Below are 26,383 nucleotides of genomic sequence, written 5' to 3' on the forward strand. Positions count from 1 at the left end.
GGGGGAAACTGAAGTGCAGGGAGGTCAAGTCACCAGCTTAAGATCCCACAAGCTGGCTGGGACCTGAAGCCAGGTGTGCCTGTCCTAGGGTCCAGTCTCTGGCCGGTATGCCAAGCTGCCTCCCCTGGTCATTGTCACCATCACAACAGAATCCCCAGATCAGTCACTGTCACTGTCAAGGGCCAGCAGATCTGTGTGACTGTGTCACTGAGGCCAGGTGCCTGGCCAGTGCCCATTAGGCAGGGGGTCCTGTCCCCATCTGCACCAGGAAGGTGCTGAAGACAGAGGCCCCAGCCTTAGTGGAGACCATGGGAACCTCACTCACCTCCCAGGGATCCTGGGCTCCGGCAGCCTCTCCAGTGCCCATCTGCCCTGGGTGCATTGGCCATGGGTAATTCACAGGGGCAATTCAAGGACATGGACGTTCAGCATCAACTCATTGCTTTCAGAAAGCACTACCCCTCCTGTGCAAGCCGAGCACCCGACTCCAAAAGGCAGCACCCCTGATGATTAAGAGCTGGACCCAAGCCTGGAGCTCCTGCCCGATCCTGGAATGACCTTGGGCAAGAGCCTTCCCCTGAGCTCGGTTTCCCCATCTGCACAACAGAGCAAAACTAAGTCAGCCGGGACGCCGTGGACTGGGTCTGACAGATCTTGGTGCTCAGCAACTGTCTTCATTACTGTCCCTCCATGTCGGGACAACCAAAGGCACTGTCTGTCCTAATGCTGGAGGAAAAGTGGACTCACTGAGAAGGCACTGCAGACCAACGTCCTGTGTGACCTGCCTCCCGGGAGCTGGGCCTGGCGTGTGTTGACCGTGTAGCTGCTCTCGGTTGGGACAGTCTGAGGCCCCAGCAGAGTTCTCTCTCTGGGCTGATGAAGTCAGAGGCCTGTTTTCCATGGAGAATACTGACCTGTGTGTTTGTCGTCCCAGCCCCGCTGGGTCCCAGGACTGAGAGGTGACAGCAGAGCCTACTAAATAGGCTACCTGCTTCCCTGCTCCTGCCAAGATTCCAGTTCTGTCCTGTTCTGGTCTGTCCTGCCCACTGGGGCCATGGAAAAGAGGTGGAAACCACTCAAGACCGCTCTAGGCCTTTGGGACACAGCCTGTCCAGTTGGCCCCTCTCTGGGCCTGAAGGTCAAGGCTGCAGCCTCAAGATCAGGGGATCCAGGGCCTGTGTCACCCCAGGGATGGTCACATGCAGGCTGCCAGAAAGGGATGCTCTGCAGGTACAGGACAGAGAAGGGCCAGGGTCATCTTCTTGCTCTCTGAGGCAGAATTCTGGGTCCTAGGAGTCCTTTTCTCTCCCTGAGCTCTGTTCTACCTGTCCTTGTGCCCAGGTGATGACCCTGGAGCTTCTTGCTTGGAAATACCTACTTTGTCCTATCCCCAGGTCCAGGTACAAACACTGCCCCATTCAGAAATGCCTTCTAGAACCCTGGCCATGGAGGCACACCTATTCTTCCTCCCATTAGCCTGACCCCTCTGTGGAGCCAGATGCAAGGCCTGCCCCTGGGGGAATAGTGGGCCAGTGAAGGAGAGAGTGGTCTGTCACCAGCACAAGGATTTGTTTGTGGTACTATTCTGCCTGTCCATCTGCCCATCCACTCACTCATCCATCCATCCATTCACCCAATCCTCCATCTATCCGCCAACCCATCCAGCCATCTATCCACCAACCCAACCAGCCATCTATCCACTAACCCATTCATCCATCGATCCACCAAACCATCCACCCATTCATCCACCAACCCAGCCAGCCATCTATCCACCAACCCAGCCAGCCATCTATCCACCAACCCAGCCAGCCATCTATCCACCAACCCATCCACCCATCCATCCACCCATCCATCCACCAACCCATCCACCCCCACCCCCCCACTATGGAGTCATTCAGACATATTGTGGTGTAATAAGAAAGGCCATGGAATGTGGGGTAGGACCGAGTCAATCCAGGCTCCGCCATTTACAACTGGTCTTGGAAGGCAGCTCCTTTGTCTCTCTGCCTCCCTTCTCCAGCTCTAAGGTGAGGCCCACAACTTCTGTGACTCCGGGTTTTGTGGGGGTTAAATGCTGTTTTGCAAAGTGTGGAGGAGGGGCTTAGGAGTATCTGGTGAGGAGCGAGGACTTGATGACCGGATGGAGTTTGCGTTCCTTCATTCAGTGCCCATCTCCCAGCTCTTCGGCCAGATGCCAAGGTGCTGGGGCTGAATGACGAGAGGTCCTGGCACTCACGTGGGCTGGGGAGACAGGACTGGGATGGCATTTCAGCAGGACTTGGGGGGATGTGAGCGTGGAGGTGAAGCCCAGGAAGCAGGGGTGACTGCGAGAGATAAGGAGGCGTTGCTGAGGTCAGGGTGAGCTGGGCCTGGTCCGAGAACACGCTGAGCGGGAGGGAGCCCAGGTGCCAACTGGGGCAGCAGGTGCTGAGGTCACAGGTGGGCTGGGGAGGTGGACCATGGCTCTATGGGGACAGTCTCTTCTTTCTGTCTTCTCTGAATGAAAATGATAAAATGGATGGCCAAGGAGGACTTTTCAGGTGAGGTGAGGGTGGCACATGTCACCTGACATCTGTCCCCAGCTCCCGAGCCCTCTCTCTTTCTCACCCCTTCCCGCTGCCCTGAGAGTGGGCTGTCCACAGGTCCCGTCTCATGCCTGTGTGGCCTCAGCTATGTCATACCCCCTCTCTGGGCCTCAGTTTCCCTGTGGACTCATGGAGTTGGTACAGCAGCCGTGCCCACCATGGAGCATGGCAGAGGCATGCAGGGCGGGCAGCGCTTCAGGACATGTGAGCCCCAGCCGTGCCCTCCCTGCCTCCCACCCTCCCCCTGAGGAGCCTCCCTGCCTTGGTCACCCCTGGACAGTGCAATGGCCACAAGCAAGACCAGGTGGCACCAAGGGGCCCCCTGGTGGCCTGTGGAGTTGCAGCAGCCACACAGCCAGGCCTGCTCCCTCTGTGATGTGCAGGGACATAGGGCCCTTCTTGGGCCCTTTGCTGGGTGCCAAGCCAGGGAAACCTCGTCTGCCAGCAGCCCTGTGAGGTGGGCATCATTACAATTTATTTATTTTGTTATTATGAATTTTTTCTTCTGCACTGGGGACAGAACGCAGGACCTCAGATGGGATGGAAGAGGGCTCTAACGCAGAGCCACCTCCCGGCCCCCATTATCCCGCTGGCCCATGTCACGGGCTGTGTAACACTCATTGTTCTGTGAAATAAGCAAGAAGCAGAACATAAATAAAAATAATGTAAATGTGGATTTGTTTTTAAAATAAATAACAATTATGCTGGGAGTGCATGCGTAGACACTCTGCAAGGTGACCAGGAAATGGTGTCACGCAGGGTTTTCTAGGAGGAGAGCTGGGAAGCTGGGATATAGGCTGGGGTGTAGGGTAGGAAGGACTCACTGTTACTGGATTTAGTTTTGTACTTTTGGATTTTTGAGTTACGTAAGTTTTACCTGTACTTAAAATCACTTTTAAAATGTCAAAGACTCACAGAATGAGTGACAGGAAGTTGGAAGTACCCTAATTTCCCCCTTAGTCATGGCAGAGCTGACAGCAACTACTTGCTTGCCTCCAGCAACGGGGCGCTTATCTCCTGACTGGCCAAGTCCCCATCTGGAAAGACCCTCCCACCATGGGCTGAAATACATCTCCTGGTTTACGCTGCCCTGCCTGGGGGGTGCTTCTAGAAACCTCTAAGAGGTTTAGCACTGGCTGAGCACCCATCGGGCTCCGTGTCCTGTTTCTGAGATCTCAACATTCAGCAGGATTTTGAAGCCATCTGATACGGTCCTCAGACAGGGCAAGACTAGCCCCCATTAACTAACAGGAGGCAGAGGGACCCCCAAAATGAAGCCCTGTAGGTAGAACCCCTTGTGCCCCCATGGTACCCAGAATTCCATCACATGGCCTCTACCGATATGCCGTGGCGACAGGAGCTCTGCGCCTGGTGCCCCTGCCTGAGCATCGGCAGCCTCAGTCCCAGCCCATGGTCCCTCAGCCTCAGTTTGGTCCTCCATAGAGCGGGCGTTACTAGTCACACTCACCAAGACGATTGCTGGGAGATGGAGAGCCTCGTGGAGATGGCACTGCAGGGGTGCAAAGGGACTAGGGAGGTCGTGGAGAAGAAAGGTCTGCCCAGGCCAAAGCCAGTGAGACAGGACAGAGAACCTGGGAACTGAGCCTGGGGGTGGGGACATGAGGCTCCCTGGTCACACAGATCCTGTGTCACCTCCCCCAGGCTGCTGTAACAGGTCAGCAGACTCCATGGCGTCTACAGGGACATGCCTTCTCTCACACTCCCTGAGGCTGGAGGTCTGGATGGAGGCAGGTCCTCTCGAGGCAGGACCTGCCCCAGGCCTCCCCGAGGCTCCGGTGGCCACTGTGGTGGCGGGTGTTCCTTGGGTGGTAGATGGAGCTCTGCATCCCTGGCTCCGTGTTCACATGACATTCTCCCTGGATGTCCAAGCTGCCCTTTTAATACGAGCCCTCTTGGGATGGTGTCCACCCTAACGGTGTCATTTTAACTAGTTACATCCATAACGACTCCCCGGGCTTCCAAATAAGGTCACCTTCTGAGCTTCTGGCATCAGGACTTGTACATAAGAACTGGGGGTGCAGTTCAACCCCCTCAGGCCTCACACCTGCCTTCCGCACGATGGCTCGAGGACGGCCATCGGTGAATCCCTGCTCACCCGGCCTGGCTTCCTCGGCGGGAAGTAGTGACCTGGGGGGTGCTCCGAGGGTCTTCCCACTCTGTCATCTCTGACTCAGGTCCATGGGGCCTCCTGGTCCATGGAGTCTATCACCCAGTGGGCTATGATGACCCCTCCCCTGGCTACTCCGTCGGGGTTCCGTCCATCCCCCCATCACAGCCTGGGATTCGGGGTGGGGTCCATGGCAAGGCCAGCCCAGGGCATTGTCTCAAGGCAGAGCCTGGGATGGAGCGGGGGGGTGGGGCTGGGAGCCAAGATGAAGCCAGGCCACACCTGCTGGACACAGCCTGACCCAGTCCTGGCTCTCTCACCGGAACATCTATGAGCCACCAGGGACCAGAGACCCTAGATGTGGAACAAGGGGCAGCTTGGCACACGTGTGTGAGTGCGTGTGTGTGCGTGTGCATGTTCAAGGACCCCCAGTGTTGCATTAGGTACACCTCAGGGGTCACCCAGACCCAGCAGAGATATTGTCGAGTGCTCTTCAAGGGGCATTTGCACAGCCTATGCTGGCTGACCTCTGAGGACGGGGAGCTCACTACCTCTGTGGGATCCTGACCCCTGATATTGAAGAGAACTGGAACGCTCTTCTTCCTGGCACTAGCTCAGCTCTCTGAGCTCCCTGAGCAGGACTGCTTCCCTCTCTCCCACACAGAGCCCGGGTTCCCACACCTTGCCCAAATATACCGAGTTTCTCATAAAACCTAAAACCAGATCCTCTTGCCATGCTAGACCCTAACTTTGAATATGCTTCCATTTGACTTTCTGTTACAAGGGGTTCTGAGCAGCCAAGCTCTGAGCAGGCTGTCTATCACCTTCCATGTTGGGAGTGTTAGACCATTGTTAAAGTGCCCAGAACCACAGTGGCACTTTGGGTGGCTGACTGTTTGGGATCTTGGAGGTGCTTATCCAAGATTCTTCTTTCTGTGCTCTTCTTATGCAGGCAGGTGTTCGGCTTTAAATCTCCATTGTGACGCTGGTCCATCATTCAGCCTGGTATAGTCCTTTGGGATTCCAGGTCAGGCATGATCTTTCTCTCTTCAGCCTAAATGAGGGTCTTCTAAGCCTACAGAGGGCATATATATATATATATATATATGACTTTTCATTTATGGGCGGGGGAGGTGTAGAGAAGTTCCCACCTGTGGCCTCAGCTCAATTCCCAACTGGAGTTCGAGCTTGTTTGGGCAAGTCTGGCCGAGTGGTGAGTAGGCAGGTGTGGTGGGTTTACCTGCGGATCCAGGGGCCTCCCTGGGGTGGGAGTGACACACAGGTTTGGAACAAGGAAGTCAGCAACTGGAGAAGGCAGTGACCATTCAAGCTGCCCTCCACCAGCCCCGACTGAGAGGCAGGGCACCAGGCTGGGGACAGGGGCTGCCTACAGAGTCCCTCCAGGGGGCACTGCCTCGGGCTGCAGCCCAGGAGGGGTCCTGGGGTTGTTCGGTAGCCCACATGACTGTTGCTTTAGAGGCAGCCAGGGGAGCCCACTGGCAGGCCCTGTGGGGACACCCAGGGAGATCTGTGAGGTCTAGGACCCCCCAAAGTAACCAAATGGTCCTGTAGTAAAACTCTGTGTTCTGGGGACCCCAGATGGCACATCACGGCCAATGGGAGTGGGCACTGCTGCTTGAGACCTGCGGAGTTGGGAGCCAGGTCTGGACCCAGCCAGGGACTCCCTGAAGCCCAGATGGGGTGCTAACCCCCCATGGGGGCCACACAGGGCGCTGTGGAGGGCCTGGGGGGCAGTGGGGCAGTCGAGACCTTGACACGTGTTTTTTTGGTGAGCTGGACCTGCTTACCAAGCCCAGGGTTGTTAGGTGGGGCAGCTGTGTCCACGGACTCCGGGCCCTGCCCTGCTTCCAGAGCCACCCTTCTTGCTGGACTCCGGAGAGCAGGCCGCTCAGCCTTCCCATCTGTAAAGTGGCAGCCGTGTCCAGCTGGGCGTCCACATGCTAGGATTTCCCCCAGAATTTGGGTTTGGAAACCGGCCTTCTGGTGTCCTGGTTAGCATTTTCCACGTCCTCCCACATCCAGGACAGGGTCGGAAAGTCCCCGCGTCTGGGAAGAGCCCTGGAGCGAGTCAGCCAGGGAGGTTGGCACAGGACCAAAGCCACCACTGACCCCTCCTGGGGTGGCGTGCGGGTTGGGGTCAGCGTCAGTGTCGGGCCTTCCCTGACGGCAGGTGCTTGCACAGTCTGCTCGAGGCCATGGGGAACGGAGCCCAGAGAGCACGTCTGTCCCAGGGCTTCTGGCCACAGGAGCCTTTGGTTACCTGCCTGTGCACAAACCTCTGCCGGGGCTGGGAGGCGGGCAGGGGCCACGGGAGATGTGACTCCTCCCCATCTCCGCCGGCTGCTCGAGGAAATGGCATCCTGATGACTTAGGCTTAGCCCAGAACAGCGATCCAGATGTGCTGGGAAAATACATCTTACCCAAGCATAAGGGAACCAGGCGTCAGCTGCAGGACTTCTCAGGGCCTTTAGCATGCAGAATCATGCCTTGAATCTCTAGACGGACTTGAAGTGACCATGGCACCCTGTGAGGCCCCAGCCTCCATGAAGAGCACGGAGAAAGTGGTGTTCTCCAGAACAGCACAGAGGGAATGTCAGGAGAGACCGCCTGCAGCCTGCATCTCGGGGCGTCTGGGCTGAAGGGTGTGTTCCTGAGAGCCGCGGAGCTGCGGGTGGCTGCTGGCTCCTGGTCAGACGATGCCTCACTGTGCCTCAGCCAGAGGCTGGCAGCAAGCTGGAGGAAGAGGAGGCTGAGGTGAGAGGCCGGCTTTCCCCAGTGGGGGTGTATCGTCTCTTATTTGTTTCTTTTTATTGATTAATTGACTTTTCAAACAGTCTCTAACAGGAAGCTTTAAACATCCACAGGATAGAGGGCCAGGTAATGCTGCGTCCCTGTCACGCTCCCTTATCGACTCAAGGCCAACTGTGCATCCTACCCCCACCCTGGCTTCCCTCCAGGGGTTATTTTGGAAGTAGGTCCCCATTTTTTGTGGTCCTCAGATGGTGACCCAGGTTTCGGGGAGAATGTGCTCAAGGGAGGGGGGCAGGAGGATGAGGGGGAAGCATCCAGAAGCCCAGGACAGTCCCAGGGAAAACCAGCTGTGGGCCAGGGAGCCTCCCAGGGGAGCACCTCCTCTCGGGCCTTGGTTTCCCTGTCTGGGTCACAACGGGAGGGAGCTGGACTGTGGGGGCTCCTGTCGGGACCTCACTGGTCCTGGGATTGGCAGGAGAGCTGGGCTCTCCCTCCACCTCTCCACCCTCCCTGCAGTGCCGACTCCTCTCATTCATTCATTCATTCGTTGGTTCATTTCTTCAACTGGAGAAGGGTCCTCAGATAGGAGGCAGCCTAGGAGGGCTCTGGTGGACAGAGCGCAAGCTCCCTGCTGCGGGACCCACAGGCTGGCTTCTGGGGGCAGGAGACTGGCTGTGCTTTGATGTTTGGCCTTCAGAATAATCGCATATTTATAAATGAATTTTTGGGTGGAATTAAGGATTGAACCCAGGGGTGCATAATTACAGAGCTGTATTGCCAGCCTCCCCCACTTTTTTTTTTTGATACCGGTGATTGAACTCGGGGGCACTCGACCACGAAGCAACATCCCCAGCCCTTTTTTATATTTTATTTAGAGACAGGGTCTTGCTGAGTTGCTTAGCACCTCGCCATTGCTGAGACTGGTTTTGAACTCTGGATCCTCCTGCCTCAGCCTCATGAGCCACTGAGATCACTGGTGTGCACCACTGCACCAGGCACAAGCCCCTTTAAAAAAAAAAAAAATTGAGACCGGGTCTCTCTTAGGGCTTCACTAAGTAGCTGAGGCTGGCCTTGAAATTGCCATCCTCCTGCCTCATCCTCCTGAGCCACTGGGATCCTAGGTGTGCTCCACTGCTTGCCCAGTTTCTGGATGCACTTTCACACAGTCACCTTGTGCTTTCGTAAGACTGTCTTGGAGCCAAGTCCTGCTGTGCATTGGTCTCAGGGTCTGGGCCACAGACTGGCCTGGGAACTAGAAGCCCTGGGTTCCAGCCCTCCCCTGGCGCCAACTATGCTGAGGCCTTCACCCTCAGGGCCCCGGCCCTGGATTCAAGTCCTAGTGGTTTCTGACCCCATTATGACTCAGAATCACCATTGCCTCCATGTGTCTCAGTTTCTCCTTCTGCATGTGATGGGCAGAGCACGGGCACCCGGCTGTCCAGGAGGTGGAGGAGACGGGGAGGGCCATCATGGGGGTGGCAGAAATCTAGCAAGGCCTCTGGAGAGCCAGGAAGAACCGTGCCCTGGTTCCTGCGGGCACGCAGGGTGGGGCAGCATTGGGGGAAAGGACCTTCTCCCGGTTCTCGTGGGCCCTGGGGCCTGGGCCTGGGCCAGGCTGCTCCTGTGTGCTGTGGCGCCCGTGTGAGGCCTGTGGGGTGCAGGACAAAGCCCTGGGCACAGCACTGGGCTTCCGTCAACCCCCACCTCTGCCTTCCATTCTTATTTTTTTTTCCCCAAGTTTAAAGAATAGCTGTTGGCCAGGCTCAGTGGTGCACACCTGTAATCCTAGCTGCTTGGGAGGCTGAGGCCGGAGCACGGCAAGTTCAAAGCCAGCCTCAGCAACAGTGAGGTGCTAAGCAAATCAGTGAGACCCTGTCTCAAGATAAAATACAAAATAGGGATGTGGCTCAGTGATCAAGTGCCCCTGAGTTCATCCCTGGTTGTCTACCCCCCCCCAAAAAAAAATAGACGTTTTAAAAGGAGACCAGCGAGGTGGTATTCAAGCGGGTCTTCGGGGTGGCCCAGGCTGTTCTTTGGTGATTTGCCGGCTCTGCAGGACAGTGGCAATGGGCACTCTGGGCAAGCCGTGGAGCACACCTACGATCCCAGTGGCTCAGGAGGATGAGGCAGGAGGATTGCAACTGACCTGTCCTTATCAGCACCGATGAATCTCAAACACCAGCAGATTGAGGGGACAGAAGCAAGTCACAAAAAGAAAAGTTCAGCATGAGAGCTCTTTTTTTTCCTCCAGGGCTGAGGATTGAACCCAGGTACTAGATACATGCTGGCCAAGCACTCTACCATTGAGCTGCTCCCTTTTAAAATTTTTATTTTGAGACAGACGGGTGTTACTAAGTTGCTGAGGCTGGCCTTGAACTCGATCCTTCTGCCTCAGCCTCCCCAGTCACTGGGATCAGGTGCGCCACCACACTGGCTAGGCATATTTCTAACAGCCTCATTTAATGACCCCAGATGAGTAAGTCAAGATACAGAGAGTTAAGTGACCTGTCCACAGCCACAGAATTAGTGACTTGCAGAGCCAGGACCCAAACCCAGTATTCTGAAATACAAAAACCCAGTGCACGCAGCAGAGATCAACTCCTCATGTTTTAGAAATGATTTCGGACATCTGAAGGGAACGTGGTTGAGTTTTACCATCGACGAAATCCAGAAAAGAGTCTTGGAGTTCCTTCCTCTGTTCCTGGTAATTTTCCATGGCTGTGAAATGTTTACGAAAGCCCTGGGCTGTGGTCCAGGGCTTCTGGCCTCTGCTGGCCCCAGGCCTTGCCCAGCCTTGATACACATGGTGCAGGGAGTCCAGCTGCCAGGGTGGCCGGGCAGGACAGTTTACTCTCCGGCACGCAGTCCTGGCACATGCTCCCGTTGGGGCCAGGAGTGGCCAGAGGAGGCCTGGCTAGGGAGAAAGGACCAACCAATGCCTGGCTGTTGCCCTCAGGATGGGGCAAGAGCTGCCCAGTGGGTGGACAGGCTGTCCCGAGGCCCTGCCTGTCTTTCTGGAAAAGATGCTGACCACCATGTAATTAGCAGGCATCTGGTCTGCAGAAGCCGTGCACATGTGCCTGTGCCCATGAGTCTGGCTAGAGAGGTGCTGGTGATTGTCTGGCTTGTGTGTCCTGGAAATGTGGGCAATGGTGCTGGACCCTCATGACTTCATGTGGCTCTTGTGACCAGGGGTTGGGAAACCAGACTGGCCAGCAGTGACTCCGTCCCATTCAGGAGATGGGGAAACTGAGGCTGAAGGGAGAAGAGTCTTGTATGGGGTCACTTGGGAAATCTGAAGTAGGGCTGGTGTCCTTCTTATGCCAGTCCAGGTCAGGATGGGTGGAGAGCAGGCTTTACGGGCCCAAATGACTTTTTGTTTTTTTTGGTACTGGGGATTGAACCCAGGGATGCTCAGTCGCTGAGCCACCTCCCCAGCCCTTTTTATATTTTATTTAGAGCCAGGGTCTCACTATGTTGCTTAGGGCCTTGCTAAGTTGCTGAACCTGGCCTCAAATTTGTAATCCTTCCACCTCAGCCTCCCGAGTCTCTGAAATTACAGGTGTGCAGCCCAAATGACTTTGTAAATACTATTTCAAGTCAGTTACAAGTAGCACATGGTTGTCTGTAGCAACTCAGGAGGCTGAGGCAGGAGGATCACAAGTGTGAAGCTAGCCTGGGCAACTGAACAAGACCCTGTCTCAAAATAAGATAAAAGGCCTGGGGGTGTGGCTCAGTGGTGGAGCACTTGCCTAGCATACTCAAGAGCTGGGGGATGAACCCCTGTATAGCAAAGAGCAACCAAAGTCCCCAAAAAAACTTTAAAAATTATTATAGAAGTTGTCTAAGAATGTGCAATATTCAGGTTGTTTTGTAGTATTTTTTATTAATAGACTTTAAATTTTATAAAAATTTTAGGGTCTAGGTTGTGGCTCAGTGGTGGAGAACTTGCCTAGCACTCGTGAGATACAGTGTTCGATCCTTAGCACCATATAAAATAAATGAATAAAATAAAGGTATTGTGTCCACCTATAACTATAATTTTTTTAAAAATTTTAGAATTTTTAATATTTTAAAATTTTAATTATTTAAACATGGGGGACAATACAGAGGAAATATACTTCTTTTTTTTTTTTCTACTGGGATTGAACCCAGGGCCTTGTACACGCTAGGCAAGTGCTCAGCCACTGAGTTTACCCCCCAACTTGGGAATATACATTTTTGACTAATGTAAATCCACTTTCAAATCACACAATGCCACTTCAGGTGTCCTGCAACTAACTTATCAGATTGTTTCCACCCCACCCCACCCCACCCCCACCCGACTGCTTGTTCCTCACTCGTGTCCCTATGCTGAGCGTCTGACCCACAGCAGTGCTGCTCCACTTGAAGAACTTCTAACCGTTTTTTGTAGGACAGATCTGCTCACCAGCAGATGAATCCTCCCACTTCTGTTTTTCTGGGAAGGTCTTCATTTCTTTTTTACTCTTGAAGGATAATTTTGCTAGATACAGACTTCTGGGTTCATGCAGGTTTTACTTTCTCTTCTTTTCTTTTTTTTTTCTTCTTTTCTGCAACATAGGAGATTGAGCCCAGGGGTGCTTTACCACGGAGCTACATCCCCAGCTCTTTTTATTTTTTATTTTGCGTCAAGGTCTTTCTGAGTTGCTCAGGCTGGCCTCCAACTTGTGACCCTCCTGCCTCCCAAGTCACATGCACCACTGTGCCTGCTGATGGGGTTTTTCTTTCGCTCTGTAATCCCAGGGACTCAAGAGGCTGAGGCAGGAGAATCACAAGTTGGAGGCCAGTCTGAAATTCAGGAGACCCTATGTCACAATAAAAAATAAAAAGGGTTGGGATGTAATGACAGAGCACCCCTGGCTTTAATCCCCAGTCCTGAAAAAAACTACAAAAGTGTGCCCCCAAGACTATGGTCCCCAGTCGTTGGCTCTCACACTCAGCCTCCAGCAATTTGTCTGCTTAAGCCATCCTGCCAGCCTGTGGCTCCAGCGACCTCTGCTGAAAATCAGCTGCTCTCCGCTGCAAGGCTGGATTTGCTTGTCTCTCCAGAGTGTCAGCGACAGTTGGCCTGGGACCTTAGTTCTCTCCTGGGTCTAAGGCAAGTCACTGATTTTAAGGGCAGTGCTGGCAAGTTCCTGCTGTCTGGTCCCTTGTGTGTATATGAACCTCAACACAAGGTCACTGTGTCCCATGCTGCCCAGACCTATTGGGAGTGGGGAGCCCCTGGGGATGGGGATACCATGATGGAGGCACCAGGTGGGTGGGTTCTGGGCTCCAAGCCTCCCTGCCCTGACTCAACGTGGCAGGCCTCCTCTAGGGTCAGGCAGCCAGTGCACCTGGCATAGATCTGGAAACTGCCTGGTGGGGACCATGGGTATCAAGTCTAGTGCCCCACAGTCGCTTATGAACACCTGTCCAATGAATGAGTCGACAAACCTCCAGAAGATTCCCGTAGGCTGGGAACGAGAGCTCAGCAGAACACCAGAGAGCAGTCCTCTAACTGTGCCTTCCCGCAATCTCATGGTTATGGCCCAGGCTGTGTCACTTCCACCTCAACACACGCATCCAGAGCCCTGAGTTGATGTCCCATTACCTTGTTCCGACAGCCAGCTGGGAAGGGGAAACAGTCCTGTGTCCTTCCTGGGTCTTGTGCCCTTGGACCCTACTGGCTCTGTCCTTGCCCTGCTCTCCGTGCCCCCACTCAAGGCTGCATTTCCCAGGTTCTCACTCAGCTGTCCCCTGCTCAGTCCAGCCAATGAGAAATACTGCTAGGAGCTGAGGGCTGGAGGAAGCCTTCCCCTGTCTGTCTGTCTGTCTCTGATGATCTCTGACAGTGACCTTCTCCAGCTTCCACCAGACAGGCCCGAGGCTTTGGCCAGGTGACCACAGTGCCTTGACTCCAGTGCCAGAACACCGGTGGACTCATCCGCTGCTGCTGATTCCAGGCTGCCACATTGTTCCCTGTATGGCTTTGGGGCCTCTTTGTCATGGATTCTCTGTTAAATTTGCTGTTCCAAATACTTGGAGGTGTTTGGTCTTGTGTAGAGACCCTTAACTCACCCCTGCCCCTGTTCAGGCCTGAGCCACAGGCCTGAGAGCCCACAGGCCTGCTAAATCTAATCTACCCCCAGCCCCGCCAGCAGCGCTGGTCCTTCAAACCTGCAGAGAGGGTGGGTTTGTGGCTTGGGGCCATGAAGACTAAGCAGGAGTTTGCCAGATGGAGCCCGTTGGGGACGGCATTCCAGGGAGGGCAGGAGCTGAGGTCCACTTTGGGATGCACTAGGTGTCTTTGGCATTGTGAGATTCTGAGGTGGATGAGGCAGAGTATGTGTGTATTAGGGGCTTCTAGGTACCCATCCCAGGAGGTACACCCCTCGGGGCATCCCCATCTGGAGCTGAAGAAGGAGGCTCAGTAGGCCCTGGGCGCTGTGGAAACTGCTGGCCCAGGAGGGGAGAACGGGAAGAATCTTGGGGCAGGGCCAAGGGTGGGACCTGGGGGCTGTCACAACCTCCAGGCCCCCATCCTCAGGTTTCACGTTTTGTGACTCTGGGTTGACACCGCCTGCCTCCTACACCACGCCCTCACTTCAGCTCCCTGAAAGTTTCTGATCACTGGCTCCTTTGGCCCAGTAGGCGGTGGGACTGGAGGAATCTAGGAGTCTGGGCTTGGGCCCTGGAGCCCTTCACCCCTCCGGCTAACCTGCACCTGGGGGAAGAAGCCGAGCCCAGGAGAAAACGTGAAACACACGCGGCCCCCTGGGCCCGGCCACTGCGGATGAATTCAGAAAGGCTCCGGGGCCTGGAGGAAGGGGCTGTGAGCAGAGCGGGAACAGAGACTGTGCCACGGTCCGCCCGGCGCGCCAGGGTGTCCCTGGCCAGAGGTGACCTCCTGGCAGAGGAGGTCCCCAAACTCGAAGTCTGCGGGGCGGATCTTTGCCGAGAGCGCCCCGGGAGGGTGCAGGAGAGGCGGGAGGCGGCGCTCGGGGGCTGCGCCGGGCCAGGGGCGCCGTCCTCCGCCTCTTCCTCCGCGGGCCGGGCCGGGCCGCGCCTGGCCGCGCCGGGCGGTATGGCGGGGCGGCGGGCCGGGGCCGGGGCGCCGCTGGCGCTGCGGGTGCTGCTAGTGTTGCGGGCGCTCCCGGCCGCCGCGCACCCGCAGTGCCTGGACTTCAGGCCGCCCTTCCGGCCGCCGCAGCCGCTGCGCTTCTGCGCGCAGTACTCGGCCTTCGGCTGCTGCGCTCCGGAGCAGGATGCAGCGCTGGCCCACCGTTTCGGCGCCCTGGCGGCCCGCGTGGACGCCCAGATGTGGGCCGCGTGCGCCGGCTACGCGCTGGACCTGCTGTGCCAGGTGAGTGGGCGCGGCGGCAGGGGCGCTGGCGGCTGGGCGGGCACGCGGTACCGGGGCGCGTGCGCGGGGGCCTTGACCGCCCGGTCGCGGAGCGGAGATCACTGGGGCGAGGATCAGAAGTGGGTCCCTGGCTTTGGAAGTCGAGGATCCTAGAGGGAGTCATCTGGCACCGGTCGGGGAGCCGGGCATCCCCGGACAGCTCTCGGCTTTGCCATTCATAAGCTTCGTAACGTGAGCCTTTCCCTGGCCTCAGTTGCCTCTCCCAGCGCAGACGGGACAGGTGATGTCATTACTCTTTCCGAGACTAGGGGCTTTTCTGCCCCGCAGTACCCCACCTGGAGGAACCCCGCCCTGGTCGGTACCGGGATGCGGAGGCGTTTAAGCCCGGCTCCCTGTGCTGCCGCGCGAGGGGATCAGGGGCTCTGAAGAGGGCGTGGTCAAGGTGCCAGGCGTGGTTGAAAGGTCTAGGGGACACTGTTCCCTATGAGGGCCCCTCCCTACGCTGCGGGAGCAGTCTAAGAGCCCCTGCCTCCTCCCTGACCTGGCCTGTGTGAGTCCTGGACCCTGGATGTATTCCGGCCCCACCTGGGTGCTCCCGCTGGAAGGGCGCCCTCACCTGAGTGACGCCTCCCCGCTGACTTCTGCCCACACCACACTATCATAGCTGTTTTCCTTCTGTGAGATTGCCCCCCGTGGGCAAAAGCTGTCTGGCTGAATGCAGAAATAGGGTGTCACCAGGAGCCCTAAGGCTGGCCCTGGCCATCAACTGGACAGAGAAGGCGCTCAGGGGTGGAGCTATCTCACGGGCGCAGCGCAGTACTCCAGCCTTCGGCCAGCAGGGGGCAGGCGAGGGGAAAGGGGCAGAAGGGCTTAATGGAACCTGATGTCCTGGGGTTGATCCTGGCTGTGCCACCTTCTGACTTTGTGACCTTGGGACTATCACCACTGCACACTTCAGTTACATTATCTTTAAAATGGGGACAGAAGCTGGGCATGTTGGTACACGCCTGTAATCCCAGAGACTCAGGAGGCTGAGGCAGAGAATGGCAAGTTCCAGTAAAGCCAGCCTGAGCAACTTGGAAAGATCCTGTCTCAAAATATATTTAAAAAAGGGCCAGGCGTGGTGGCACAAACCTGTAATCACAGCCACTATAGAGGCTGAGGCAGGAGGATCACAAGTTTGAGGCCAGCCTCAGCAACTAAGGGAGGCTCTAAGCAACTCAGCAAAACCCTGTCTCTAAATAAAATATTTAAAAAGGTCTGGAGATGTGGCTCAGTGGTTATATGCTCCAGGGTGCATTCACTACTAATACTATTACTACTGTTAACAACAATAATAATAAATAACATGGGGACAGATTTCTTAACTGTCCCCCAGGGTTGCCATGCAAATTAAGTGGCTCAAACAATAGATGCAGTTAAATTTCTCTAGTGCTTCCTGGCCCACCACCAGCCCCAGACTCTGCTGAACCCCCATGCTGGGCGTCTTAAGAGCTGAAGAGTCTGGCCAAGCAACTAAGGAAGTTGCTTGGGAGTTGCTCTCCCCAGCCTGGGGACTCCTTGGGATGAGGTCCTTGGTCTCCCCACACCCAGGCCACATAGCAGAGTTCACACATGCATTCCACACCTGTTTATTGAACACTTATTATGTACTGGACCAGTCAAGGCAGATGAGGCAGACAGGTCCAAGGAAGAAGAAGGGAAAGTCGGTCCTGGAGTGTCTGTTGGCAGGAGGCCCCTCCTTTTCCTTGGGAACCTCCTGGGATTGCCTGGCCTTGAGCAACCCATGGTGGAGTGTCTGCTAGCACCTCCAGCCGAGGCGTCTCTGGGAGTGACCTCATGTCTGGAGTGAGCTTACAGAGGGCGGCTGTGGCTGGGGCATGGTTTCCCTGACGGGGTTTTGTGGAGATGGCTGGCAGGAGAACTGCTCTCTGCCAGCCAAGATTGTGTCCAGATTCAGCACCTTCGGATTCCCACCAGGAGAGGTGGCCCAGGCACCTTATCTACAGGTTTCAGTCTGTACTCAGGCCTCACATCTGTCCTGGGGAGACAGGGAGGCTCTTACCTCCCATGGATGCTGTGTGCTCTGGAGGAGAATGACCAGCTATGGCATGTGCATCCCCTGCATGGCTGGCATGAGCCTTCCACGTGCTAACTTCCCCTGTAACTGAGGTGCCCTCTCCAAGTGCCTGAGGTCATCCAATCATGTTTCTGATGGAAATCTGCAAAGGTCCTCTGCAGGCTCATGCCTTCAGAAGATTGTTCCAGGGCCTGTAAGGACTTGGCCCTGTGCTGGTGCTGGGCCTGGAGGCAGTTGGCAAGTCGCAGGCACAGCCTCAAAGTCCCCTTGTTCAGTTCAGGACAGACAGCAGCTACTTACCAGAATGTGCAAGAGATTCACCAAGATTACCAAAACCCATGAGGGCATAGCACAAAGGTGTCAGGGGCCGGGAAGGAAGGCCTCCAGGAGGAGGGGATATTCAGTTACCTCTTACCAGCTCATCCAACTGGAAAATTACCCAACACATACTTGTATCATCTTGGTTTATTCCTCATGACACCCGTGAGGTTGGAATTCCTTACCCTTTTCATGGATGAGGACATGGCCCCAGGAGCATGCCCACGGTCACTTGAGTGCACAGAGAGTGTGCGCTCTGGCTCCAAAGCCCTTCTCCCAATGCTACCTCTGTCCCTGAGCCTGATTATGTGCTGGGTCCTGGGATGCCCCCCTAGAGGGTGCCATCATCTGTGGGATGGACAGGTATGCAAAGAGATGATGAAGTCCTAGCCAAGCAGAGCATCCAGGCCACTGCTGGCGGTAGAGAGGTGAGGGCAGAAGTGTAGAGTATCTCCTGCAAGCTGCAGGGTTACAAGGTAGTGGGGGCTGTGTCGGAGCCCTGAACAGATGTTGTGGGAGTGGCCCAGGGCCGGCAGCAGCCCTGGGAGAGAGCCGAAGTCAGAGAGGACTTTGAGTCCATTCTTGCGTCATGAACAGGAGTTTGGCAGATGTGGAATTGAGTGAGTAGGAGCGTCCTACGGAGAGGACATTGTGTGCAAAGACTCTGTCTTCTCAAGAGTGGGAAGGCATGAGATGCCTTCGGGACTCAGGACCATGAGTCATGAGTGTCAGTGGCTACGCGGGGGCAACCTTGGGATGGGGAGGTGGCAGGCTGTCTGCCCTGCACTTCCTGGCCCAGGCAACCAAGTGGTGGGTTGCTGGCATGGCTTTCCACCCTCTCTGCCACTGACTGTGGGGCCTGGTGCCTCATCATCTCTCTGCCAGCAGTGGTCACTGGCGCTTCTTGTTATTTCCTAGTTCTTGACTGCTCTGCTCTGAGCACCATGTTTGCCCTGTGTGTAAGTAAAAGTACCCAGGCTGTGAGTGAACAGCCGTGGACCCAGGGTTTGCTGGTGACTGCCAAGGTCTCCAGGCCCTCTTGTTCCCTCTGTCTGGGCCTTGGTGAGTGGCATGCCCTCAGATTGGCTTGCAGAAGTTTGTTCTGCCCTCCACTGTGTCTCTGGAGTAGAGGACAGTGCCTGGCACAGTGTGTGTCCAGGAGACACTTGTGGAGTGGAATGTTCCTGGCTCATCTGGAGAGAGCACCAGGGTGGCGTGAGTTCTGGTGTGAGCCCAGGTTTGGCCACTTCTTGGAACATGTCTACTTTTAGTCCCGGTTCCTCATCTGCAAAATAGGAGTCACAATGACGCTGACCTGCAAAGACTGAATGAGGTGTGCACATACACAGAGCCTCCGGGACCACCTGCAGCTGCTGGCTGATCCACAGGAGACTCCAGGGACCATGAAAGACACTGCAGTGCATAGACCTAAGACCTGGCTCCTGGCTTCTTGTTGGCAGAGTCAACATGTGAGACGTGGTGTCCCTGCTTGGGCCTGGGACAGCAGCTGACCAAGTGCACAGCAGGGTGCTGCCTGTCCTGTCGGGTAGGACTCAGCCCAGAGGGGCCAGAAGGACAGGCCATAGCTGACCGAAGCCATGGTCATGTGATGGGAGTGAGTGGCCCCTGGACTGGAGCTTGAAAACATAGCTGTGAGGTCAGCCAGTCACCCGCTGCCCCCAGAGGCGTCCTGTTGGAAGCCAGCCTGGTCCCCCCCGTGGGTGGGGAGGATGTGTGTGGCTGTTAGGGCCTCCTTCACCGCAGGAGGCGCATCCCCTGAGTCCTCTGGAGGCCCAGAGCTGAGTCAGGCTGGGCCTTGGACTGGTGAGCTCACACGGGGAGAGGTGTCAGGCTCAGAAATAAATAATTACGACACGCAGGTCAGGTCCAGGGTTGGACAGAAGGCAGTCCCCACGGAGCCTGGGCTGCTGAGGGCACCGTTGCACACTGAGGCGAGGAAGGGGCCGTGGTGTGTGTGGCGGGGCTCTGCCCCGGGGCTTGCGGGTGGGTAGATAGAGCCAGTTGGTGGAGTCCAGCACACTTGCTCAAACCCTGTCTGTGCAGCACACTCTGCGGCACATGACCTTGGGCTGGTGACTTCCTCTGGAGTCCCAGCTTCCTCATCTATCTAAGGACATGCAGAGCGAGGACACCCTGCTGCTGCTTTGGGGGGAAGTAGATTCACAAAGAGCACCCTGCACAGGGCTGGCCCACCATCAGCCCCAGCCCCCGCAGCTGTTGGTATTGTCCTGCTAGTTTGCAGCAAAATAACGGGGGGGGGGGAATAACGGGGGGGGGGGTGACGAGGAACTTGTGTACATTGATACAGCAGGAGTGGGAGCCGTTTATTGTAGGACAACAGAGGTATTTATACATTCCACACAGCTTATCTTAATTAACATAAAATAGATACAGCAGTCAACCAATAAGGAATCTCCACACTTAATGGCTCACTGGCACCACCTCACAAACCACTCCCCCCTGGCAAAATACCAGGCGCCATCCTGTCTTGTTTACAGACTCTAACACTAGTTCATCTGTATTATTTAAGGATGTGGAGAATTCGACCTGCCAGAGAGGTGGGGAGGGAAGGGTGCGCGGCCAGGGGCAGCTGTCCTGAGGTGCAGAGCAGACTGCCGCGTGGCAGGGCTGTGGGGAAGAGGAAGGTGGGCAGGAGCAGGAGCCGTGGCAGAGCCAGATCAGGGAGAGCCAGGCTACCCCCGTGTGGCTCTTGGGTTGGGGGCAGGGTGGGCGCTGGAGGTGTGGCGCAGGGAAGAGGCTGCTCAGGTTTGCTGCCTTGGCCAGGGTTCCCAGAGAGCAGAGCAAAGCCACAGCTTCTGCGCCTTTTGTCTTAGTAGGGTTAGGGGACCCAGGAAGCAGGAGATGGCGTGGCAGGGTCAGAGACAGGCTAGGACGCAATTGTGAGCGGGATACTGCCAAATGTGATTGGGAGCCACCTTGGAGCGGCCGAACTCTGCACTTTGGGACTGTTCAGGCAGGGAGGTGGGCAGAGCCCTTCTCCCAGTGGCCAGAGGCTTGTCCCGTGGCATTCACTGCCCTGCATTTCAAGTGGTGCCCACGTGGGCCCTGATGAGGTCTGACGCATCTCACTGGTGGGGAAGTACTGAGTGGGGGGGGGGGCATGAGGCTCTGGATTCTGCTCTGGGCAGAGCTGGGAAGAGGACCTGTGAGGCCAAAGGCCTGAGGAGGGGCCCAAGGGTTTTGGATTCATTCATCACATAGAAAGCTGCTCTGCCACTGCTGCAGTGGGGACAGCCCCAGGGTCTCATCAAGGAGCTGAGAATGAGGTGCCTGGGCAGGAGGGAGGGACCAGGTGTGGGGGGGTGGGCACTGGCCTCATCAACACACTTGCTTATTGTCCATGCCAGTCACCACTGTGCTGGAGAGAGCAGGGCCCACCTGAGATCACACTTAATATGGTCTGTGTTGCTAGCCCAAGTGTGGTGCTGAATGACAAGTGGCCTTCAGCCTCAGTTTCCCCAGTAGCAATTCCCTCTTGAGATCTCAGGAAGATTCAGTGGACAGATATGTAGGAGCATGTGGCCTGTCTCTGGTGAATCAAGGTCAACAGAGGGCTGGTGGGTAAGGTATTGCCTATGGGCCCACTATGCGCTGGACTCTATCAAGTTCTGGGGTATAATAGTAACCATCCAGAACTCGTGTTCTGAAGAAGAAGACAGGCAATAAACAAGGAACCAATTAATTTTTATTATAATCTCAGGTCATGTTCCTTTTGTTTGAGATTCAGGGGATGGAACCCAGGGGGGCTCTACCACTGAGCTATATCAACAGCCCTTTTTGGTTTTGATCTTGAGACAGGGTCTGAGTTGCTCAGGTTGGCCTCAAACTTGCATCCTCTGATTTTTGTTTGATTTAAAGCAAGGTCATAGGCCAGGAAGTAATGGGTGGGGGTGGACTGGGTGATCAGAGAAGATCTGAGGAGGTGGCCCTTGAGTAGGGTCACAAAGTGAGGGGGTTAGTCTGCCAGATCTAGGGGCGGGTGCAGGATGTGAAGAGTCGGCTTGGAAGGGTTTGGTGCCCCCAGCAGCCTCTGTGTGGCAGCAGGTAGTAGCAGAAGGGACGGTTTCAGGATTTGTTCTAGCAGGTGCACCAAGGCACAGGGACAAGAGCGCAGGGAAAGGGAAATGAGGCCAAGGTTGCTGCTGGAGTTGAGGCTACAGGTGGTAATAGAGGGCCTCCTCTGCCCTTTGTGGGTCTGCAGACTGAGGCTCTGGCCCGGGGCACACAGCTGACTGGTGTCCCCACACAGCACCCCTGAGCCCTGCCTGTCTCTGCAGGAATGCTCGCCCTATGCAGCCCACCTCTATGACGCCGAGGACCCCTCCACGCCCCTGCGGACGGTGCCGGGGCTCTGCGAGGACTACTGCCTGGACATGTGGCAGACGTGCCGGGGCCTCTTCCGCCACCTCTCGCCCGACCGCGAGCTCTGGGCCCTGGAAGAGAACCGAGCCAAGTTCTGCCGCTACCTGTCCCTGGATGACACGGACTACTGCTTCCCACGCCTACTGGTCAACGAGAACCTCAACTTGAACCTGGGCCGAGTGGCGGCCGATGCCAAGGGCTGCCTGCAGCTGTGCCTGGAGGAGGTGGCCAACGGGCTGCGCAACCCGGTGGCCATGGTCCACGCCCGGGACGGCACCCACCGCTTCTTCGTGGCCGAGCAGGTGGGGCTGGTGTGGGCCTACCTGGCTGACCGCTCGCGCCTGGAGAAGCCCTTCCTGAACATCAGCCGCGCCGTGCTCACCTCGCCCTGGGAGGGCGACGAGCGGGGCTTCCTGGGCATCGCCTTCCACCCCGACTCCCCGCGCAACCGCAAGCTCTACGTCTACTACTCCGTGGGGGTCGGCTTCCACGAGTGGATCCGCATCAGCGAGTTCAGAGTCTCCGAGGACGATGAGAACGCCGTGGACCACGGCTCCGAGAGGTGTTTCCCCGGGGCCACCGAGGGTGGGAGCCGGGCTGCCATGCGGGGGCGTGCGCACGTGCCCTGGTGTGAGCGCCTCACCAGGAGGTTACTAAATACCCGCACATTTAAACCCCAGCACCTTTAAATCCCCTGGTGGGGCACTGAAGTACATGCCCTGGGGCCTGGGGAGGCTTCTGGAAACCAGACGTTCAATGGAACCGTTTCCTGACCCCTCCATGTGGCCTCCAAGGCCGATCATCTCTCCCCCAACTCTCCAGGCACTCGAGATGGTTGCTTTCATGTGGTTCGCTTAAAACCCAAGGAGTTCGTGTTGTTGGTCCTATTTTTCAGATGAGGAAGTGGAGGCTCAAAGAGGTCAAGTGACCTTTCAGGTCACACTTCTAGAAGCATTTCAGCAGGAACCCTGCTCTGGCCTCCGTGTCCCCCCAGGGCATCCTCTGCTCCAGGAAACTTCCTTCCTCCAGCTCCCACCCATTCCCACCCCCAGGTCCTCAAGGCCTACACAGAGGGCTCCCTGTGCATTATATATGCTCCAGCTGGTTGTCCAATTGGGGTTGAGCTGGCCTGCCCAAGGGGCTCACTTGCCAGCCTGGGTACAATGGGGAAATAGCCCCCTTATCAGAGACCCAACAGGTAGAATCTGATATTGGAAAATAGTTGCACAGGGGTTAGGACAATGAAAGGGCAACCGCAGGAAGGGAGGCCACTCTGAGCTGCAAGTGGAGGAGCTGCCTCCACCCCTAGAGCTGGACAAAGTGGGAAGGGGGGCTTCCCGGAGCCCAGGAGCCCTGAAGGTGGGGCCACTCTGTGACAGCTGGCACCATGTTGGGCCTGGGCAGATCAACTAGATCCAGAAAGGAGGTGCAGCTACTGCCAGGACCCTACCTGAAACAGAGAGGGGTGTCCTCCCCACTCCAGTCTCGCAAAGTACTGCCCATTGGCTAAACCATTTCAGCCAGCAAAGGAACATGGGAAGTGTAGTTTGCAGTCGCAGGGAAGGGGAGGGTCAGCCCTGGGTCAGAGGGCAAACAGGCAAGTAACATCACCTTGTATATTTGATCAAACTGTAACATCTTAACATTGAACATAGAGAAAGGACGAGTGACCACCAGACAGCTGTCTTGGTGAGCTAATGTGACTCTTGCTGTACAGCACTGATTTTGTTTTTGTGTTTGTTTTTGGTACTAGAGATTGAACCCAGGGGCACTTAACCACTGAACCACATCCCCAGCCCTCCTCCCTTTTCTTTAATTTTTTTATTTTGAGATAGGGTCTTGCTACATTGCTTAGGGCCTCACTTAGTTACTGAGGCTGGCCTCAAACTTATGATCCTCCTGCCTCAGTCTCTAGAGCAGCTGAGATTATGGATGTAACCGTCATGCCTGGCTCCAGCATTAATTTTGACTATGAGCTTCCTGGCAGCTGGAGCAAAAAGAGAAAATATGATGCTCATAATCTTATACGAACCTGTGCAACTACTTCTCCATGAAAGATTATTTATCATATGAACCTGACAAAGGGAAGATGGAAGGGCAGAATGAAAGTACCTTCAACAGTGACTTAAAAAAATGGTTCCTGATAAAACTTAAATTGAGCACAGAATATACAGAGGAACATATTTAAGAGTGAGGGTTCATTAAGGGTCTTCTGGAGACATCATTTGTTCAAGCCTGAGCTCATTTAGAGGGGGACATAGGCATGGCTGGCTGGCCGAAGGCAGGTCAGGGAAAAGCAGTCATCTTTGCTCAAGCTGACTGGCAGTCTCTTCATTTATTTATTTTGGGGGATACTGGAGATTGAACTCAGGGGCCCTCGACCACTGAGCCACATCCCCAGCCCTATTTTGTATTTTATTTTAGTTGCTTAGCACCTCATCATTGCTGAGGCTGGCTTTGAATTTACAATCCTCCTGCCTCAGCCTCCAGAATCACTAGGATTACAGGTGTGTGCCTCTGTGCCCGAGGCTGTCAGTCTCTTTATCTGGGGCTGGGATCCCTCAGTCTGAGCTGTACTCCGCAGGAGGCCCTGGTGCTGGGTCCTGTATTGCTCACCTCCTGCTGTGCATTGGTATCACAGTGCAAAGGCTTCCAGCCCTGGCTCTGAAGGACTCAAATCCAGGGTCCAAGTGACTTCACCTTTCTGTATCCTGGTTTTTCTTATCTGTTATTAATGAGAGTTTAGCGAGTGAGTAGCCAATCCTGGAGAGTTAGAATATCTTAAGTTTATTTCAACTGGAGGAGGAGGAGGAGGAAGAAGATGATGATGATGATTTGGATACCAGGGATTGAACTCAGGGGCACTCAACTGCTAAGTCATATCCCCAGCCCTTTTTTTGTATTTTATTTAGAGACAGGGTCTTACTGAGTTGCTCAGCACCTTGCCATTGCTGAGGCTGGCTTTGAACTCGTGATCCTCTCCTCCTGACTCAGCCTCCCAAGCCACTGGGATTACAGGCATGCGCCACCACACCCGGCTCAACTGGAGGATAATTTTTTCAGTCCTGGGGATTGAACCCAGGACCTCATACCTGTTAGACGAGAGCTCTACCAGTGAGTTTCACCTCAGTCCTTTTTATTTTGAGACAGGGTCTCCCTAAGTTGCCGGGCTGGCCTTGAACTTGTGATCCTCCTGCCTCCTGAGTATCTGGGATTACAGGTGTGCACCACCACACCTGGCAGGAGGGAATTTACACAGAGAATTGGCTACCCAGGCGTTGAGAGGGCTGGAAGAGGACAGAGGAAGGATCAGTTTCCTGAGAGTGGTGGCTATAACAAGCTACTGCCGCTCTGGGATGGGAGGAACAAAGGGGAGAAGGTGTTTGTGCAGGTGTGTCTGCCCTCGGTCCCTGTTAGCCACCACTGTGGCTGGCTCTGCACCTGCTGTTTTTGGAGGTGGAGCCAGAGGTCAGAGACCTGCCTTCTCCCTCCTGCCTTCTGCTCCCCAGCGGCAGACCCTGACCTGAAGCTGGCTGGCTGGGGCATAGTGGGAAGTTCCCTGCATTGGCAGTCAGGAGGTCCCCAAGGCAGGGTGTGGAGCCCAAGCATCCTGCCAAGGTCTTAGAAGTTCTGGTAGCTAACAAATGGGATGTGTGTAGAGTGTGCATGGCCTGACTAGCTGCTGTGAGAAGCTAGGACAATGGAGAAACTAGTTGAACCAGTGGTCAGGTGGACAGTTTCACATAATTATAGTAGGGCAGATGCTAGCATAGAGAGCAGTAGGAAAAAAAAAAAACACTGAGCCAGAACTCAAAGTTTTGAGTTCTAGTCCCAGCTCTGCTACCTATGGGCTGTGAGACTTTGGCCAGTCGCTCAACCTCTCCGAGCCTCCAGGTCCTCCTTGACATGTGGAGTAAATTATTCCAGTTCAACCTACTTACCAGGTCCTTGTGAAAATCACTTGTTACAAAGGATATAAAAAGTCTTTTCCAGCTGGGCATGTGGCACTCACCTGTAATCACAGTGATTTAGGAGACTGAGGTAGAAAGATCACAAATTCAGGAACAGCCCCGGCAAGACTCTGTCTCAAAATAAAAATAAAATAAAAGGGCTGGGATGTGGCTTAGTGGTAGAGCACCCCTGAGTTCAATCCCCAGTATCAGAAAACAACAACAACATTCTTTTCTCCATTGTGAAATGACATCCAACAGAGGAGGGTTCATTGTTGTGATCTTGTTTTTTGTTTGTTTGTTTATGTGTTGAAGGCTGAGTTTTCATTGTTGGGGGTTTATCTTCCTTTAGGATAATCCTGGAGATTGAAGAACCAGCTGCCAACCACAATGGGGGTCAGCTGCTCTTTGGGGACGATGGGTACCTGTACATCTTTACCGGAGATGGCGGGATGGCTGGAGACCCCTTCGGAAAGTTTGGAAATGCCCAAAACAAGTATGTTTGGCTTCTAGTTGTCTGGTACCTTGGGGGGCACTCCGGGGCTTCTGGCACTCTTTTGGAGCCAGAAGTGACTTTCTTAGCCAAACAGCTTTGATTAGTAGGGAAGGGTCTGGGAACCAGCTCAGCCTGCAGCTAGCTGGGGATCCCAGGCAGTCACTTGTTCCCATCAATTACAGGGGAATGATAATCATCTCCATGGGAGGCTCCTTGGTTTACAATTGCCCAGAGCCTGTTTCTCACAGGTGCCTGATAAGTGACATCAGTGACCCTCTGGGAAG

General features: G+C 55.3%; 1 protein-coding gene across 1 annotated transcript in view; it reads left to right on the forward strand.

Moving 5' to 3' along the window:
- Positions 1–7,281: 7,281 nt before the first annotated feature.
- Hhipl1 (HHIP like 1) overlaps positions 7,282–26,383 on the forward strand; it is a 34,104-nt gene continuing 15,002 nt past the window's right edge. Inside the window, exons 1-3 of the mRNA XM_046426312.2 lie at positions 7,282–7,488; positions 21,569–22,215; positions 25,956–26,099. Coding sequence (XP_046282268.1) covers positions 21,665–22,215; positions 25,956–26,099 — 695 coding nt within the window. The 5' untranslated portion in view covers positions 7,282–7,488; positions 21,569–21,664. The remainder of the gene's footprint in view (positions 7,489–21,568; positions 22,216–25,955; positions 26,100–26,383) is intronic.

This window comes from Marmota monax, unplaced genomic scaffold (assembly GCF_021218885.2).
Source record: "Marmota monax isolate L192 unplaced genomic scaffold, Marmota_monax_Labrador192_F-V1.1 WCK01_AAM20220418_F8-fsc00183, whole genome shotgun sequence".
In the NCBI taxonomy this organism is placed as follows: domain Eukaryota; kingdom Metazoa; phylum Chordata; class Mammalia; order Rodentia; family Sciuridae; genus Marmota; species Marmota monax.